Source organism: Hermetia illucens, chromosome 5 (genome assembly GCF_905115235.1).
Source record: "Hermetia illucens chromosome 5, iHerIll2.2.curated.20191125, whole genome shotgun sequence".
NCBI lineage: Eukaryota > Metazoa > Arthropoda > Insecta > Diptera > Stratiomyidae > Hermetia > Hermetia illucens.
Genome location: NC_051853.1, coordinates 7,892,431 through 7,912,814, shown reverse-complemented (window position 1 = coordinate 7,912,814; position 20,384 = coordinate 7,892,431). Strand labels below are relative to the sequence as shown.

General features: G+C 44.3%; 1 protein-coding gene across 2 annotated transcripts; it reads right to left on the bottom strand.

Moving 5' to 3' along the window:
- Window positions 1–378: 378 nt before the first annotated feature.
- On the bottom strand, window positions 379–14,183 carry LOC119656738 (splicing factor 3B subunit 1). 2 transcript variants are annotated; one of them, XM_038063284.1, is made up of 7 exons: window positions 14,042–14,183; window positions 13,636–13,898; window positions 13,356–13,482; window positions 6,971–7,050; window positions 6,643–6,816; window positions 2,351–3,823; window positions 379–2,288 (listed from the first exon to the last, which is right to left on the bottom strand). In XM_038063284.1, exons 1-7 carry the CDS (start codon window positions 14,067–14,069, stop codon window positions 474–476), a joined length of 3,960 nt encoding a protein of 1,319 aa, XP_037919212.1. In that variant the 5' UTR covers window positions 14,070–14,183; the 3' UTR covers window positions 379–473. The 2 variants fall into 2 exon arrangements, with proteins under 2 accessions (XP_037919212.1, XP_037919213.1); XM_038063285.1 differs by lacking the exons at window positions 13,356–13,482; window positions 13,636–13,898; window positions 14,042–14,183 and adding an exon at window positions 7,338–7,696.
- Window positions 14,184–20,384: the final 6,201 nt, after the last annotated feature.

The following is a 20,384-nucleotide window of genomic DNA, read 5'->3' as shown; positions in this document are numbered from 1 at the left end:
CCACAAGATAAAGATGAGGCTACAGGAGTAGTTGCAGCATTTGACGTTGTAGCATTACCGACATACCTTGCAGCCTTACGTTCCCTTTCTTTTTGGGAATGTGTTGGTCAAGCTACGAAGAGAGATGCCAAATTCGGCTGATGTAGAAAAATAGAAAATTGGCCGTCCTCACTTGTTGGCAATTTCAATCAGGCTGAAACAGTAATGAATGCTGTAACACAATGCACTGCTCAAAACAAAAAAACGACAATTATTCGTTGTGGCGCCTACGTGGCAAAATTGAGAAGCTGATTGCCAACTAGCCCCGGCCGCCCCTATTGCACTTCAGGGCAATTATTTAAACTTACTTTTATCATCAACAATCCTAAATCCAACAAATGCGTTAATACTATTTCCTCCTTTATTTCAAATTCTCACATATGTTACTCTACAGTGTGAAAGGAGAATTATTACAGTGAAGATTCTCCTAAAACTTAAATAGTATAATCTAATTCATATCGCGCATATTGATTTTTCGGATCGTTACTTATCCTCGGGTAGCCTACTATCAGAGCATCTTGTCCACCAATATACAGTGAATTATAAATTTTCCAGTAAACATCTCGAACCTTTCGTGCAGGATGGAACAGACCTTGTAATGTGTACTGTAAAATCTTAATTGGTCCCAGAGATACTCTCAAACCTTCCACCGCGTCCATAAACGCCTGCACTAAATGGGGCGATGTTTCGAAAATGTTTGGCCACACATAGTTCAGGAGATGGATTAAAGCGTCTTCACATCCGAATCCGTAAACGCCCAGGGCCATGTGTTTAATAGCAGCACAAGCTGTCTGACGATGGACCAAATCTCGATCCATGAGTGCATCTTCGAGTAGAGGGCAAACAGCGTAAATATAATCCTTCCCCATTTCGCCAATGTACTCGAATAGGAATGAAAGTGACTTCAGAACACCGTTTTGAACGTTCAGTTCCGGAACACGATATTCGTTCATTAGAGCGGGGAGGACTGTAAATGGTCGACAGGTTTCTGCGACAATAGCAATGGCTACCGTTGTACAAACACGATTCTGTCTTTCCTGTACTTTCAAATTATTCAACAATGTCGCCAACACATCATGGGGACCGATAGCTTTTGCAATATAACCGAATGTGTTTACAGTAGCTCGCCGAATAGCTTTCTTGTGGGCTTTCAGAAGTTCCAACAGTTCAAAGCAAATTCTCATCCATTCGCGAGCTGACACGTATTCAGGTCCGCGATCAGCAATTCGGCCCACTAAGTCAATACAATTTTCCTGCACTTTTTCGTGACGATTCTTCAAAATAGGCGTCAGGCGGGGCAGAAGATCCTTTATGGGCGGAGTCATTTTTGTCATACCAATAACATTCACAATCGCCTTCAATGCTCCCAATATTGACCCCAGCACTTCTGGATATTCCTCACCCAGATATTCGTATAGAACGACGCCCAAATGGCCCATAAGCTTCTCTTCCTGGCATGTCTTCATCACCACCGCTATACGTGAAATCAAGTCCGCAGCTTGTTGTCGAACCTTTGCCGATTTATTATTCAATCGCCACAAAATGGTACCGCAAATCTGTGGCAAGTATGGTTTCACACGCTTTCCCAATTGATTGACAATCGTGCCGAAACCGTTCAACATGACAACGTCTTCAGTAGTCTGTTCTTGGAAAGCATACAGAATACCATCAATCAATTGTTCCTCAAGGCGTGAATCAATGTCTGCTGCTCCCAGATTTCCCATGATTTTCTCAATAGTTTCCATTACCATTTTTCTGTATTGTTCGTTTTCATCTTTGAGATCATCCACGACGCGATTTATGATTTCAGAAGCGCCTACTTTGTTCGCGATTTCCACGGTAGTGTCCACCAATTGCCGGTAATTGCGTCGATCCAAGGCCATTCGATGATTCCAGAAAAATTTGAAGAAATGCGGCAGAATTTCCTCCTTGATGTACTGCGCCTCCACACCGTCTGTAGCACAACATTGTTTCACGACTTTCAACACAATTTTCTTCATTTCCTCATCTGGCGACTGGAACTCTCGAATCAGAATCAACATCACTTCCCTCGTGTAGTAGTTAGCGTACTCGGCGTCCATGAGCGGGATCAAATAACCAATGGCCTTTAGAAAGGCAGCTAGACCTTTGCCACGATGCGTACGAATACCTTTCCAAAGAGGTTTCAACACGGAGTCAAATGATTCGATACCGTACGGAGTAGCAGCTTCTGCAAGAGCAGCGATAGCCAGCGCAGTGATCGTTCTTACCTGAAACATGAAAATCGTTAATATTTCAGTCTATAGATAGCAAGTATTTAGTGTTTTCTTACCTTTTGTTGCTCATCGACCAGACCGTGTTCAATAATTTCAACCAATGCTTTTAAATGCGGCAAAATTGCGCAGCCCATCAGAATGGCGATTTGTTGAACGATTTTAATACCCGTGTGCCGAGCTTGCCATGACTTCTTACTTTTACAAACAGCTTTCAAGAATGGTAGCAACGATGGAATGCCCAGGGCTGAAGCTACTACAGCGAAGGCACGAGCAGTGGTATTTCGCACGTATTCATCAATGTTATCAATATCGGGTCGCATAGTGGAAATCATAGTAGCCAAGCCAGCCGCCTTCGCTAAATTAGAAATGATTTCTCTGCCTTCAACACGTGCATAATAATCTTCGTCAATCAATAAAGGTTCAATAACGACCAGAATTTTGTGGACATAGGGGCGTACCAAATCGTCCAATTTGTACAGGATCCGATCGATAACCTTAACAAGCAAATGCCGTTCCTGATCCTCCAAAGTCGGACTCATAAGAAGAGGTAGAATTTGGTTGAATAGAGGACCAGCGCCAAACTCACGAGCTTTATCCGTTATTTGACGTAAAGCTGATTTACGCATTGGCGGAGTGCCGTTTTTAATCTTTAGCAAGAGCTTCATGATCTTCCTTTCTTTCTGTTCTTCTGGACTCAGTGCTTCTTCGTCCACATCCACAAGCAACTTGTCGAAATATTGGGCATCCTCCGGTTTCATGAATGGTAGATTCTGTCCCTTTGGTTGATTATCCACAAATTTTGCATTCTTATCCTCGACTTGAATGAAAAATCCTGCCGGGGTTCCAGCAATCGGAGTCGGAGTGGCCGTCAACTTTCGTGCTGGTGTTCGAAGTGGAATATACCCAGCCGGCGGTGGTAGGATCTTGTAGCCTGCAGGGAACATCGCATCTAACTCATCATCTGTAAATGGTCTGTTTCTTTCATCGATTTCCTTTTCCCACCGATATGCCTGTAATTGTTCAGGAGTCATTGCTGCAAGATGTCCTGGAGTGGGTGTGGCCATAGCCATAGCTTTTGCGCCAACCGGGGTGCTTCCACCAGGTGTTAGCAATGGCGTGGCGTGGCCAGGTGTAGCATGCGGAGTCATACTGGGTGTCATACTAGGAGTCATTGCTGAACTCGGTGTCATTGATGGGGTTGCATTTGATGGAGTTTCATCCCAACGGCTGCGTCGTTTACTAGTTCCCGGTGTCGCGCTTTCAATAAGAACGTTGTCTGCAGTTCCGCGATCGGCTTTAGGAGTTTCTGCCCAGCCACTGTGGCCTGGAGTTTCTCTTTCAGTTTTTGGGGTCTCATCCCAGCGGTTGCGTCGTGTTGATTTCTCGTGAGCTGGAGTATCTCTTCCTGGCGTAGTTGCATGAGCTGGTGTTGCATCCCATATTCGAGTGCCTAGACCAGGTGTTGCTCCTGGAGTCTCACTTCCCTTATGACCAGGCGTTTCATCCCATCGGTGATCGGCTGGTGTTTTCTGAAAATTAGATAAGAATTAAAAATTAGTTGATAATCAGGTAAACCTTTAGACTCCCGCAACAGCACGCTGTCGGACTACCAACTAAACACCTCCCTATCATCAGAGAACTAGCCTGGAACCGTTTGACACATTGGGAACCTTCAACTCAGGGAATTCCTTTCACCAACGGGAGGGGAGGAAGGGAGTTATCAGTTCAGGGAACCCCTTACCGTTCGATCCCTCCACCGGTCGAATTCAAACTTCTTCGCAATAAGAAGAGCCCGAACATAATGCATAATACGATTCCAGCTGCCAGCACTCTTCGGCATCTCTCTGACAATGTTGTTTGGAGAGAGTTCCCCTTTGCATAAAGCTGCTGACGAAAGCCGTCCCCGACGTTGTGAAAAAGGTGGCAATTCTCGACGCTTTCCGCGCTATTGACATCAACTCGTACAGGATGCGCATAATGAAGTCCATCCATCTGGTCGGTACTTAGTATGCAGGGCCTTCGCTGAGCCCCGACTTTACGGGTGACAAGCTTATAGCCAAGTCCCTACGGGTCCTCATTCACCTCGTTGACAAGGCTCTGCCAGTCGTGAGCTTTGCTTTTATTTATAGCGCCGCGTAGTCTACTTTTAGCTGATCTATACTGTGCCTTTATGGCGCATGCCTAGTCGTTGCCGTGCAAACGTTGTTCCAAACGGCACAGCTTATGATACTCCCTCCGTAGGTCGACAATTTCTGCCGTCCACCAGTACATAGAAGGTTTGTCGCGCCTGGGGCCCCTCCAGAGCATGAAAACCTCGCACACCGTCGTTATCAGGTTCATCACTGAATTTACGACGGTGTCAGCTGTGACACTACCATCCGAAGCGCCCTCCAGCGCGGCTCCGCCTGCTCCAAGAGCTTCGACGAACTTGCCGATGTTCACTCTCGCGACATTTCACAGGCAGAGGGAGCGTCGCGTTGGTGCTCGCCAACAAGTCAACTGGTGATCACTTGCCGAGAAGTCTTTTAGGACTCGCCACCCGTCTACCAATGATGCCAGAGATTCCGACGCAAAAGTGATGTCAAGAATGCTTCCTTCACAGCCTGGCGTGGATCTGGTGTTTCCCTTCGTGCTCGAAACAGAGTCCTCCAGAGCATCAAGCCGGCGCCGAAAGTCTGGCATCGTCTCGTCCGGTCCCTTGCAAGCTGTTGACGTGCGTCCATAGTCCAGACACCTGTAGCACTTGGTGAAGACGAGCTTTTAGCCTCGAGAATTTACAGAGGTGATACCTACCCGTGCATTGGTTACCTCTGGACATCCATGCTTTATCGCCTCCTCCACTTCGACCTTTTCAGTGAGGCAGTCAAGACCCCGGATTTCTAGAGAGTACATGGGCTCTAGGCTGGAAACAAGAGCCTTCTTCCCCAACAACCCCTTGAGCGCTTCGCAGAACGTATTTTTGTTAGTCGTGTTTGGGCCCAGTTCAACGACTTCATCCTTATGTAGGCTACGAATTCGTCCATTCTCATGTAAAAGATCAAAAATTCTTCGGATTCTCTCGAACGCGACTGTGTTCGCAATTTTTTTTGCTAAAAACTCAGATCACTCAGATCATGGCCATGTATAAACTATACATGGAACAGATAGTACCTCGTTGTCAGCCGTCAGGTATTGATTCGCTGTCCCACACCTTGAGCGTCAATTGTTGAACTTTTTGGTCACCTCCATATTTAACCAATTCGGCTGTAATTCCATCGGCTTCTGGCGACTTATGATTTTTAAGCCGGTGGATTGCACGAACTGTTTCTTCTATTCTTGTCGGTGGCAGCATTTGTCCGTTTTCAGTTTGGGGGGCCTCGAACTCGCCGATCGCCCATCGCTGCAATATGTCCATTCTGTCGGCATTGAGGTGCATAAGGCTTCATCCTGCTGTTTTTTTGGGAAACCTCCTGCTCCTGATGCGGTTGCTCCCTGTACTTTTTGAGCTTCTCCGGTCGACGAAATAAGTGATAATTCTCTGCGAGCACATGGATTACTGGATGGCCGCTATAATATATGGTGTAGTGGCTCTTCTCCAGCAAGTCGGTTCCTCTCCAGCGCATCTCTTGTAGCGCTGTTAAATCAGCCTTATATTGGGACAGGGTATCGGCTAACTGCTGAGTAGCATTCGGTTTGTACAGGGAGCGCACGTTCCATGAGAAAATGGGCAAATCGTTATTCCGTTGTCGTTGCCGGGTTCATTGCTTTAAAGTCCATATTGTCCGAGGCTCTTTCTGTGGCTTCGTAACATCGGTTTTTCGTGTACGATTATCAGCCCTACACAATCCCCAACCTGGAAGACCAATTGGTACAATTTGTCCCGTTTTTAGGCGTGGAAGACTGGTCTTCATCCAATCCACGCTTCGCTCTGGGACCTATACTACTCTTGGCACAATAATAATAATAATCGTTGACGCAACAATCCATATTGGATCACGGCCTTGAAGTGTGTTAGAGCTCTTCATTCAAGAGCGTAAGGTTACACTACAGGATTACAGGACCATGTAGGAGGCAATGTGGTCAGCATTGAGCTCGCCTGAGATTATTACCCTGATTTGACTCAGGTACTCAGGTGAGTCGACTGGTATCCGACGTCAAATCACGATACAAATCTCACTGCTACCAGTGAGATCTGAACCGCGACCTTCCGTACGACAGCCACGAGTACAAAAATTAATTGAGAAGAGACGAAAAATCAGCCCAAAAATATATTAATGTCTAGATTAGAACCTTGAACAAATTCTTACGGCGAAAATCAGATAGAAATCCTTGAGGGACATCAATCATATCTACATCACAAAATACTTACATCATCCCATGACGGTGTGGGCGCCTCGGCAGTTACTACTTTTTTAGCCGGAACGAATTGATCCTCGATTGTCTGATCCCATCGACCGCGCTTCCTCGGTTCCTTCTTTGCTGCCTCGCCGTTCGAAACTTTCAATGTTCCGTCTTTAGCTTTTTCCAGAATTTTCTTTCGGATCTGTAAAAGGAAGTGAACTAATATTAACAATAATTCTCAATGTTTCTGGTAATTTAATGATTTCAGAAAAACGCTTTTGAATTTGTTTTTTGAGCATTCGAACTTCGAATCATCTGATTCTATGTTCTTGTTATCGAGACCCAATTTAACGTACCTCATTCTCTTCTCCTTTGAGCATTTGTTCGCGCATAATGTCGGTATAGGTCCGAGATCCAACATCTGGAGTTTTGCCCCCTGTAAAACACAACAAATGAACAATAGTTTTAGTAAAGCCAATTCATGGGGACCACTAAACGGAACCTGTGAGTTCCGGGTAGAAACTAGCAACCGAAAATAATTGCATATGAAACATCTCGATCGATTCAAGCTGATTATTTTCGATTCCCGTAAACAAATGAAAGAATATAAAATTTGTTTTGTTACATTGTCGCAAAGTGTACGCACTGCGTATTCTTTAAAATCTACGGAATACATAGTCATTTATTAGTACAAATTTTATATTTCTTTGGGAATATACGTACGTTATCCATCGCTGGTCCCTTTTTATAACAATTTTATTTTTTAAACATTTAATAAAATTAAATGCTCATCTTTGTGTTGGACATAAGCCTGAAATAATGCTCTTTGATTAATACTTTTCTGTAATAACATTCATTCGCAATCAATCATACTGTACTTTTGTACTTTTGTACGCAAATCTGTGCTTTCTTTCAACTTCTTCAGTTACGTACCAAGCAAAATTACAACATTATTTCTAAGCCAACTAGAAGATACTCAAACATTTTCTAATGAAAGCACAGATTTTGTGAACCCGTTAGCAACTCTCTGCTTTTCTCACTGACTTTCTACATATTACGAGAAAACCGTCAGTTTTGATTTTAAGGCAGAGTACTGAGTGGGTGCTTTCGCAAGCTGTGGAGCAGCCGTTGACCTGTTGTAAATTTTGATGCCATTAATTACTTTTTATTTCCACACGATCGGTTTTGCATTCACTCTATCGCACGCACACACAGGAATAGAACGTGGTTACATTGGAGCTATTTTTTTTAAAATTAACTGTCAGGACGTTCAAGCTAAAACACCGCAACAATGAAAGTATATTGCGATGCTTTATTGCAGTAGCAACTATAGTCCTAGTTTGTTTCCTTTGCGCGCTGGATTACAGGAGCGGTGTTGAGGTTTCGAGAAATATAATCTGAGCAGTTTGGATAGTGATAAAAGCGAGATTCGTAGGCAGAGGCAACTCAATAACTCTTGAACCAAAATAGCTACGAGAAGATCTTAAACGGAGTAATAGGGTAAATTATTTTAAGGATTTATATAATGGGCAGCATAGATTTGGGCACAATTAATCTTCTCGATATAACCTGATTGATCCAATGTTAATTATCAGAGAAGGCAAAAAATTATTCATTCATCCAATCGAAATTGAGTTAGGGTGGGTGAGGGCTTTTGAAATATTGTAGCCCAAGAAACTCGTAGGCATGGTTTCGATCTTGTGAAATGAGAGTGGAATGGCTGCAAGAAGGAAAATCCAACAACTCTCATATCTTATCAATATATAACCCCTAATTTTGTCGAGGTTTGATGGAACTTCTAATCATATTGATTGAGGTTAGAGACAATATTTTGTCGAGACTTCAGGGAGCATAACAACTATATGGCAACTAATGTTAGTGAAAGAGTGAAGCACAGCTAGAATGGAAGCATAATCAACGGGGAGATGCATGATAACCATAGATGGGCGTCCTTCTTCCCGGAACTTCAGAACTCTACTCGCTCTTTGCGGAACTTGCAACTGATCCTCCATCCACAGAAGAGGTGGATAACGCCACCTTAGACCTGAAATCAATCAAAGCTGCCACGGTTTATAACACACGTGGAACTAACTCATGAAAGGTTACTTGTTCATCCAACAAATATGGATCGAGAAGAAACCCCCTGTACAAGCAACATTCATCTTATCCAGATCATAGAGTACTATACACAAAGTAATCACCAAAATTTTGAAGAAGAGGGTCAGACCTGTGCGGTCTTAAAGTTGGGACTTTTGGATTTCAAACCTTAAAAAATCTCGCACAGCACAGCGTTGGTTCGATCGATTTCGTTCTGGTGTAGTGGATGTGGAAGATACACCCCGTGCTGGTAGGCCCAATCGTCGTAGAAACCGATAAAATCGTCCAAATCATCCAAGTAGACCGGCATGTGAGCATTTGCTCGATTAGCCAGGAACTGGGTATAAACCATAAAACCGTTTGGAACCATTTGCAGAAGATTGGATTCCAAAAAAAGCTGGATGTTTAGGTGCCACACGAGTTGAGTGAGTCAAATCAGGGGCGAGCGCAATGCTGATCACATTTCCTCTTACAGTGAACTGTAGTGTATCGTTACGGTTTTGAATGAAGTGCTCTAACATACTTCAAGGCCCTGATCCAATATGGATTGTTGCGCCAACGATTATTACTATTATTATAGTAATTTGGAGAGTTTATACTTATGTGGAATATCAATCGAAGTAACCCATATGCTGTGCGGTACTAGTTCATAATTTATAAGCTGTTAACGTTGGAGAGAGAGCGAGAAATCGAATTTAATTTTTATATACTGTACAAGGCCTTGAATAGTAAATGAAATAACGTAATACCTCCTTCAATTGAAATGAGAAAAGATAAGGCAAGTGTACCCCAAGATGGTAACCACTAAGTTTCAATGTAATTGGCATATGAAAGCATTTAACTAAGTGGAGGGTGGTGTTATAGTAACTTACATTTATAAGGTTGATAATGAATTAATTGAGTTGGTGTTGTTCTAGCCCTCTGCCAGGATATCGTCGGTCCTCCCGTTTATTTTAGGTTCCCCCCATTATATTGGAAGCGGTAGGAGCAAACGATTAGGTTGGGGTAGGCCGCTGCAGGGCTATCATATGAACTGGCCCTTCATGAAGAATAAAGGTAGACAGGGGCCATTCGTCGCATAGACGTCCGAATCAGCTCCGAGTTAATCCTTCCCCGCCCATCCGGCGCGCGTTAGGTTTTTTCTTTGTGATTGTGAACCCTTCCTTATTAAGCAGTTAGGCAACGTAGCTCTTTTGTGATTGAAATCATTCGTGGTGTCAATCCGGCTTCAGACGTCCCTATTAGACTAATTTACCCCGGGTGGGTTTTGCTTTGTTGACTCCTGAGTCAAGGCACGTAATAAAATCTCTGTGTCCTGACAGAGAGATAACATTTGAGAACCAAGAACCCCGGCCCACATCTCGTCGAACTGTTAGCATTCAGGTTAGCTCCAACACGTGCCGTCCGGTTCCATATACAGGATGCGGCAGGTTTTGTGTGAAACAAAACCTTATTAGAATCGATTCGATGTCTGTCTGTCACAGCCGATTTATTCGGAAACGGCTAAACCGATTGTCACGAAAATTGGTAGGAGTATGTGATCTGGCGTTCCCTTTACATGCAGCAACTGACGCCATTTTGTGTTAAGTTTAAGGGGGGCTCTCCATACATGTGAAAGGAGGGTGCAACATTTTTTTTCATAGAATGTGGTCATGTGGGGTATCAAATGAAAGGTGTCAATTAGTACTTTTCGAAACTGGTTCAATATTTGATATTGGGTGAAACATAGGGGAGTGAGGGCTCAAAATATGTATAACAGGTCTCGTTCTCAGAACCTATCCAACCGAAAAATCTGAAAAAAATCTCAATAGTGCATCTCTACGAAATCTAGGCCTCAAAATATACCCGGTTCCGATATCTGCACAAATAAACTTAATAATAGTATATTTCCACATTTAAGAAATTTACCCGGCACCCCCCTTATGTTCGTCCCAGAAGTACAAAATTTAGCATGGGTATAACGAAGAATATAGTGCACAATTTGGTCAAGTTTGAGGAAAATCCCACTATTATTAACAAAGTTATAGGAGGTAAAACTACAATTTTTTGTGAGTTTCGTGGACTCTACAACCTGATGACGTCATCATCACATATCAATTCGTCAATACCACAACGAAGTAAGTTCGTATGAATTGGGTGGAAAAGGATTATTTTGTTTTAGTTTTTTAATCATTTGTATATGAATATCAATTATTCCAACGGGACATGTGTGTATGTAGGTATATAGTATATGCGTGCTAATGGACTTTGCGGGTAGTGCCTAATTCTGATAGATATAAGAAGTAAATCGGAAATATGGGCACGATCAATTTATATACGTGCCTATATGTGTACAGTCTTCGAAAATAGACAGTTTGTTTGTTTAGGGCGAACGTAACATCTACGGCTGTAATATGTACGTATGTCTCGTAGTTTTGTAGCTGTATACGGATAGAAAAATGTGAGTTGAAATTTCTTAGATAAGATGAACACAAAACCTTTATACCCGAAGCGCGAGCTTCCGGTATTCCGACTTGTTTAAAATGCGCGCCACTCAGTTAGTTGATGTCATAGCGGAGCGCTAGTGGTCTCGTTCAAGAGGGGATACTGTAAAGTTTTGTCCCCCCCGGTTCAGTCACCATCATCCGTTGGAATAGTGAGGAGCGTGCCTTTGCCGTTGAGGTTTACTTTTCAAGCGGATGTTCGGTTATTGCAACACAGCGTGCATTTCGGAATCGCTTTAATTTAGCCCCGTCCCAGACCGCAAATCAATTGTTACATGGGTCACTACATTCAGACAAACTGCAAGTGCGACAAAAGGAAGAACTGAAGTCCCTCGGCCCGTTAGATCACCTGAGAACATTGAAGCAGTGAGAGCGTCAATGTTGCGATCGCCACGGCGTTCTGCGCGCAAACACGCATCTGCCCTTGGACTATCCGATCGTTCTGTGAGAAGAATTCTTCGTGATGATCTTCATTTTCATCCCTATAAGATGGCGATAGTGCAGGAACTTTCAGAACGTGACTTCAATTCTCGGATGAACGCGTGTGAGCTTCTTCTTGATGTCGTTCCCGAGGGTGCTATTGTTTTTTTTAGCGATGAAGCCTATTTTCATTTGTGTGGGTCGGTTAACAAACAAAATATGCGCTACTGGGCTGACACCAATCCTCGAGAATTGCAACATAACACCTGCTATGCTAACAAGAGTCATGACAAACGCCAGAAATCGGTTTACGCAATGTATGGAGAATGGGGGACGTCACCTAACAAATTTGATCTTCAAAACAATGTAAATAAAAATTTTAGACATGTACCTACGTTATAAAAAATAAATAAATATTTTCCGATGCATACAATAGTTTTTATTGAGTTTTGAAAAAAGGAAGTTATGCTGCCGCACCCTGTATTATCTCGCACTGCCACGACTTGCAAACCTGTTACCACGATCCGAAAAGTAAAGTTCAAGTATGGCGGATGTATCAAAATCGCTTCGTGTCTCTGTTGGTGTTCATCAGGGAAGCGCCCTCTCACCACTCCTCTTTGTTCTTGTTATGGACACCGTCACACGGGACATCCAACGTTCAGTGCCCTATAGACTGCTTTATGCAGATGTTATCCTAGCATCTGATAGCAAAGATGATCTCGGGCATCTTGTCCAAAAATGGAATTACCGCCTCATGCAACACGGTCTGATTTAATCTAAACGAATCCCCATGAAACGGGCACAATCACTGTCAGCGGCAGTGATCTGCCCAGAACTGAGCGGTTTAAATACCTCGGGTCAACGCTATCAGCCAATAGAGAACTGTGTTATAAAATTGTTTCACGCATTAAAGCAGCCTGGATGAAGCGGCGTTCCACAAGAGGTGTTTTTTGTGATCAAAGTATCAACGAACGTCCCAAATTTAAAATTTACCGCAATGTCGTTCGTCCTGTCGCCCTCTATGGTTCTGAGTGTTGGTCGACTATAAAAGACAATGAACGGCGTCTTGCGGTAATGGAGACGAAGATGCTGCGTTGGACAAGTGGTGTGACACGTTTTGATTACATCCCAAATGAGGATATCCGCGATCGTTATGGGGTTACACCGAACGTGGAAAAATTGCAAAAGAGGCGTCTTCGATCGTTTTAGTAAAATTCACTTGCCAAGATTGACTTGAATATCGAAGAGTTGGCGCCCAATGTGACGCCACAAATGTTGCGTATATAACATACTTGGAGACTAAGGTCGCCACCACACCACCTCTGTTGTTGTAAATTGGAGATCACTACCGCCGATGTGCATGTAACAATAGCAATATATCAAAATAGTGCAAGATTTTCTGTGGAATAAGCATTTTTGTTAAATAGACTTCACAGCTCTGAAGTGATACCCAAACTGCCTGACAAATTTTCAAACGCTTATATACGCAAAACACCCGAATCCTTCATTTTTGAACTCGATAGAAAACATAACTTCGAAAAGACTCAATGTAACCACGTCAAGAAACGGGTGATCTGCCGTGCTCTCACTTAAAATAGTTAGCAAATTCCGTTCAGATCGCCCGTTTCCCCCCAATCACACTGTTGCCTAGTAATCCAAGAAATGTTAAAGGTGAATGAGAGAACAAGAAAACTATCAACTACTTAAGCCCAAAGATACTCGGAAGGGTCCGATTACCCACCTTCTGCGAAGGGATCCGCCCGCTCCGGGGAAATTTCCAGCTTTCGCCGCTTCTGCCTGTACTCATCCTCGCGATCAGCAATTGTCGGTCGGCGTCTATCCGCCAATGGGTCGAAATCATCCTTGCCCTGAAAACGTAAAAAGTGGTCATTTACTACTTTACAAATGGAAATTCTAGCGGTTTTCGCCAGGAGTCATTAATTATTCGCAATACTACGCAGAATGTTTCTATGCATTAACATTTGGCGGCGAAATCAAATCTAGCAATCACGTAACCCCACCTGGATTTCCTTTAAAACTGCCTTGGGAGCAGTGTAGGAGGCGCGCTTCTGGGTAACAGGCAGTCCCTCATCCTCGTCCTCATCGGCCTCGTCGTTGGCTGCGATTGACGTATTGTAGCCCTCATAGCGATTCTTCTGCAAGCCGGCGTCATAGAAATCTCGATCGTAGTAGTTCCCACTGTCGAGCAAACCCACTCCCTCGTCGGTGACTGTCTTCAAGTCCTTTTTCTTTGCCTGCAGCTCCTTAATCTGCGCCTCGATATCTGGAAAACATCAGAAAATTTAATGACAACATGGCGACACTATAAACGTCGTATTGGGAAATCGAAAAGTCGTCCCTTGCTACCAAGGGAAGAATTAATAAAAGTCATTATGTTGTCCAATACTATGCACAAATGTGACAAACCTTCGTGTGTCCTAGGAATATTTTCCATAATGTTTTTAAACGTTGAAAAACTTCCTCATCCGAAACTAAACTTGGTTATTGCACTCTCTCACGGCTATCTTCTTCTTCATACAATATTATGAACTGGTTTGAAATTTGTGCCTTCTTCTTTACCGTTGTGATTGATTATTAAAAAATATAAATAAATATTTAGAACAGATAGCCGTGCTATCTACATTTTCAATTGAAATTAATTAGTTTGGTTTTTGGATGGGCTATCCGAACGACAAGAATTCAGATAACTTTTGAAAGAATACAAATCTTGTTAGAGCTCTACTGCATTTATTAGGAAATATACATTATTGCCTTTATTACATTCCACTTGGACTATGAATGTATGTTATAAAATTAATTTACAACTGGATAAGATGTCCGTAGTACCATATGTCTATCAGAGAAATTTCTAAACCGTTGGCGATGATGGAGAAGTTAGAAGAAGAAAGTAGTTACTTTTTACAATCAATTTCCGAAAGTGCAGTTTCCACCTCAAAAACTTCTTTTAACTGTTTAGCCATGTTGATGATATCTGCTTGCTTTCTCACCAGGTCATGGACCTTGACCGAACGGCTCTGGATCTGGAAAGAGTTGGATTAAAGATAAACACCAACCTAAGAACGTGTTCTCTGAAAATCCGAGACCTTACATACAAAAGAACGAGGTAGAAGAAGTCATCAAACGCGAATGCCCGTAGGGAACCAATTTCCGGACTGGTATCATTTCTGCAAAGCCCCGAAGCCAAAAACTCGCTATGGCGGAAGTTGCGGAGCAATACGCGAGGAAGCTTCTAAACAGCGGGAAAATCAGGTTGGGTAGTGAGTAGCATACGAATCCGGGCCGCCTCAATTAAATGTTACAGATATTTGGATTATGGGCACACGTTACTGTTGGGGACCTGACTGAAGGGCAACATGCTGCAAATGCGGTCAGGCAGGCCATAAAGCGAACATCTGCAACGAAAGGAAAGCTGCGTTCCATGCAAGGACCGTGTCGCGTCTGATGAGAACGTTGCGCACATTGCGGGCTTGGCCGGCGTCCAGGCTTCATAACAGAACTGGAAAGAGATAGAAGGCGGTCAACATGATTCGCATCCTAGAAATCAATATGCACCGGAGTGCAACCGCTCACGAGTTGCTAGTGAAGTTCGCTCTGGTGATCAAAGCTGATTTAGTGCCCACTAGTGAGCAGTACCGACACAAAGATCCAGTTTCATGGCACCCTGACATATCAGGTACCGCTGCCATCTGGGTTCGGGACGGAACCCTCTTCAGCGTTCTTTCCCAAGGCCAACGCATTCGACTTTATCTGCAGCTGACACTGTCGTAAATTCAGTTATGAACCTGATGACGACGGTCTGCGAAGCCTCCATGCCCAGGAGAGCATCGAGACCCGATGGTATTCCAGCAAAGGTATACAAACTGGTATTCCAACAACATCTCAAATCTAAAATTTACCGCAATGTCGTCCGTCCAGTCGCTCTCTATGGTTCTGAGTGTTGGCCGACCATAAAAGACAATGAACAGCGTCTTGCGGTAATGGAGACGAAGATGCTACGTTGGACTAGTGGCGTCACACGTTTAGATCACATCCGAAATGAGAATATCCGCGATCGCTATGGGGTTGCACCGATCGTGGAAAAGTTGTGAGAAAGGCTTCTTCGATGGTATGGTCACGCAATTCGTGCAAACGAGAATTCACTGGCCAAGATTGGTCTGAACATCGAGGTCGATGGTAAACGACCAAAAGGCAGACCTAAACAACGGTGGCTTGATACGCTGGATGGGGATTTGAAAGCCTCGAGATTGCACCCAGATCAGGCATTCGATAGAGCCAAATGGCGAAGCCGATCACGACGAGCCGACCCCGCTTGTGAATGGAACAAAGGCTGAAGAAAAAGATTCCAACATCGGCCAGACCTACTACTCGGCGCATTCAACGCTTGCCTAAAAGAGGTCATTTCCCCTTCTCGTTGGAAGGTGGCGAGGCTTGCGCTGATTAGCAAAGGGAAAAAGCGACCCTGAGTTGCCTACTTTGTATGCTTGACACTGCTGAAAAAGTATTCGAAAAGCTCATCAGAAGTAAACTCACTGAAGCGATACGCGCTGCCGGAGATTTATCTCCACGGCAGTTCGGTTTTAGAGCGGGAAGACCCACAGTTCATGCAGTCATGCAAGTCATGGATGCCGTTCCACGAGCGGAGGCACACAGACGCCGATTTCGACGGGTAGTGCTTCTCGTAAGGCTTGACGTTAGAAACGCCTTTACTTCCGTGAAATGGAAAGACATTCTAGACACACTACACAATACTTTTCACGTGCCGAATAATTCCTTACGGATATTGCGGGACTATCGGAGGAACCGCCCCCTGTTCTATGAAACGCTAAAGGGTCAGAGGAGGATGGAGGTCATGTCGGAACGCTATCTATGATAATCTACTTAAACTTGACATGCCAGATGAGTCACGCCTGGTCGATTATGCAGATGATGTTGCGGCGTTTGTTGCTGGACGCACTGTCGAACAGGCGCAAAGCAGACTTGGGATATTTATGCGACGGGCAAGCGGATGGATGGTTTCAACCTTGCACTGGAAAAAAACATATGCGTGTCTCACGCTAGATGTTGGCATTCTAACTGGAAAGACCGAAGAACTCGCAAGAGCCCTTCGGAAAAGGTGCATAGACATCTGTGCTCTGCAAAAAACCCGATGGTCTGGTGCCAAAAGCTGCGACATTGAACGCGAACGCGGTAAAAATGGCTACAAACTTCTCTATTTTGGTAACCCACACACTCAATATGGTGTTGGCATTGCCATCTCAGAGGGTTTCCGTGATGCCATTAAAGAAGTCGAACGATTTGATGATCGGCTGATGAAGCTCACCATTATATCAGCTGATCGCACTATTCACTTCTTCACCGCGTATGCACCACAGACAGGTCGACCTGATGCCGAGAAAGATGCCTTCTGGCAACTTCTCGATGAAAAGACTTGTCAAGTGCCTGCTGACGATTACATAATCATTGCCGGCGACCTTAATGGTCATGTGGGTGAAAAGGCAGACGGTAACAGGTGCCATGGGGGAAAGGGGTTCGGAGCGCGCAAAGAAGGTGGCGAGCGTATAATCGATTTTGCGGACACCCATGACCTTGTACTTATGAATACATGGTTCATCAAACAATTGTCTCATCTTCCCACATTTTATAGTGGGAACAATAAAACGCAAATCGACTATATTCTCATAAGACGCCAACATTTTACCACTGTCACTGATTGCAAAGTCGTTCCCTATGAGACCATCGCACCTCAACATCGGCCGTTGATTGCCGTCCTGCGAATTAAGCCACCGATTAAACAGCGTGAGGAACACACTGGCCCGCCGCGCATTAAATGGTGGCGATTTGGTGAGAAGAAAGAAGAAACGGTCTCACTCATACGATTGCCAACCATTACGAATGTGGAAGAATCATGGAACCAAATGAAAGACCCGATCCACAAAGCGGCCTCTGCAACCCTCGGGGTCACCAAGCCGGGTAAGCGGTACATCAACCGAGATACTTGGCTTTGGAATGATGATGTTGAAATGAAGGTCCGTGAAAAGAAACGCCTCTACCACAAATTTCTCGACGATAAAACGCCTGCTAATTGGCAAATTTATAAGAATGCCAACCGGGAAGCAAAGAAAGCTGTCGCTGTCACCCGAGCGAACCATTTCAAAAATCTTTACGATAAACTGGACACTCGGGATGGCGAGAGAGATCTGTATCGACTTGCTAAAAGCCGTGATGAACGCACACAGGATATCGAACACTTCTGTTGTGTTAATGACAAGAACGGTACTTTGCTTACCAACCGTCGAGCCGCAACGGATAGATGGCGAGAATACTTCGAGCAGATTTCAACTGAAGAATTTGCTCATCCTCCACTTCCACAATCATTGAAGACATTTGGAGCAGTTCCACTAGTCAGCACAACTGAAGTCGAGGAGGCAATAAAACAAATGAAATCGGGGAAAGCAACAGGACCTGACGACATCGCATCTGAGCTCTGGAAAGCGAAGAGCTGGAACCCAACACTGAGGCTCAGTGAACCCTTTAACCGGGTTATTCAGGAAGGAAGAACACCATTTGACTGGCAAGAAAGTACCACTGTTCCAATATGGAAAAAGAAAGGTAGCCCAGCAGAATGTTCAAATTGCCGTCCGATCCGGTTACTTTCCCATACCATGAAGATTTTTGAACGCATTCTTGACAACCGTATTCGCGAAATCATTGAAATAACCGTGAATCAAGCCGGATTTGTCAAGAACTGCGGAACTACTGACGCAATACGTGCTGCGCGGTTATTCATGGAGAAGCACCGTGAGAAGCATCGCCCTCTTTACATTGCCTTTCTGGGTCTAGAGAAAGCGTTTGACCGTGTACCACACGAACTCATCTGGTATGCTTTGCGACAACATTTCGTGCCAGAAGAACTCGTGCGCTGGGTTCAATTGCTCTACCAAGATCCGAAAAATAAAGTTCGAAGTATGGCGGGTGTATCAGAACCGCTTCGTGTCTCTGTTGATGTTCATCAAGGAAGCGCCCTCTCACCATTCCTCGTTGTTCTTGTTATGGACACCGTCACACGGGATATCTAACGTCCAGCGCCCTACACACTGCTTTATGCAGATGATGTTTTCCTAGCATCTGATAGCAAAAATGATCTCGAGCAACTTGTTCAAAAATGGAATGATCGCCTCATGCAACACGGTCTCAGATTGAATTTAAACAAAACTGAATTTTTGACGACCGATCCCCATGAAACAGGCACAATCACTGTCAGCGGCAGTGATCTGCCCAGAACTGAGCGATTTAAATACCTCGGGTGAATGCTATCGGCCAATGGAGAACTGCGTTATGAAATTGCTTCACGCATTAACGCAACCAGGATGAAGTGGCGTTCCACAAATGGTGTTCTTTGTGATCGACGTATCAACGAACGTCTCAATTCTAAAATTTACCGCAATGTTGCCTGTCCTGTCGCTCTCTATGGTTCTGAGTATTGGCCGACTATAAAAGACAATAAACAGCGTCTTGTGGTAATGGAGATGAAGATGTTGCGTTGGACCAGTGGTGTGACACGGTTTAATCACATCCGAAATGAGGATATCCGCCATCGTTATGGGGTCGCATCGATCGTGGAAAAATTGCGAGAGAGGCGTCTTCGGTGGTATGGTGATGCAATTCGTGCTAATGAGAATTCACTTGCCAAGATTGGTCTGAACATCGACGTCGATGGTAAACGACCAAAAGGCAGGCCAAAGCAACGGTGACTTGATACGCTGAATGGGGATTTAAAAGCCTCGAGATTGCATCCAGATCAGGCATTTGATAGAGCCAAATGGCGAAACCGATCACGACGAGCCGACCCCGCTTGTGAACGGAACAAAGGCTGAAGAAGAAAAAGAAGATGGCACATATCTATGATGGACCCGATTCTTTCCCTGATCGGCACGTGAAAAACACCGGATGGGAGAAATCATTAAGCAGGTCGCACCAACGGTAGGAACGGGCGCAAAAGGGTCGGTGGACCCACAAATTGATTCCCAGCATCACGGTGTGAACGCAGAGAACGCATGGTGAGATAAACTTTTATCTCACGCAGTTTCTTACTGGATCTAGTGGTTGCCGTAAATATCTCCTAAGTTTTAAACTGGACAGTTCATGCAACTGTCCCAGCTGCGACGGTATTCCGGAGGAACCGCAGAATGTTTTTTTCCATTGTCCTACATTCGCTGAGGAAAGGCAGAGTCTAGAGGAGACATTGGGAGGAACACTAGCACCGGAAAATATAATCGGAAAAATGCTTGCATGACAGGAGAGCTAGAATGCAGTGAACGACATGGTAGGGCCGATTCGGTGCAGATTAAGAGAGACAGAGGAGGCGGGAAAGGTGCGACTGTGAATGCAATCGATGGGCGAAGGCTAGAGACTAGAGTCATGTCCATCCCGCGACAAAATAGTTTCTGATGATACCGCGGGGAAGAGGACAGGAGTTAGGGGGTGGTTTTAGTGAGTAAAAATATCACACGCTGGAACATGTGTATCAGTGTCTTTGGAAGATTTCTACCTCCGGAAAAAAAAAGACAGACAGTAATAATAATAATAATAACAGACACCCGTTGTTGAAATTCTGGACACACTAAAACAGAAACTTTCTGTTATATGCAGTCGGTTACGACGGTATGGCGAAAGTTATTCCAGACGTGTCCAGAATGCAACATACGCGAGGAACCAGCGGAGCTTTTTCAGATCTCTCAACGAATCCCAA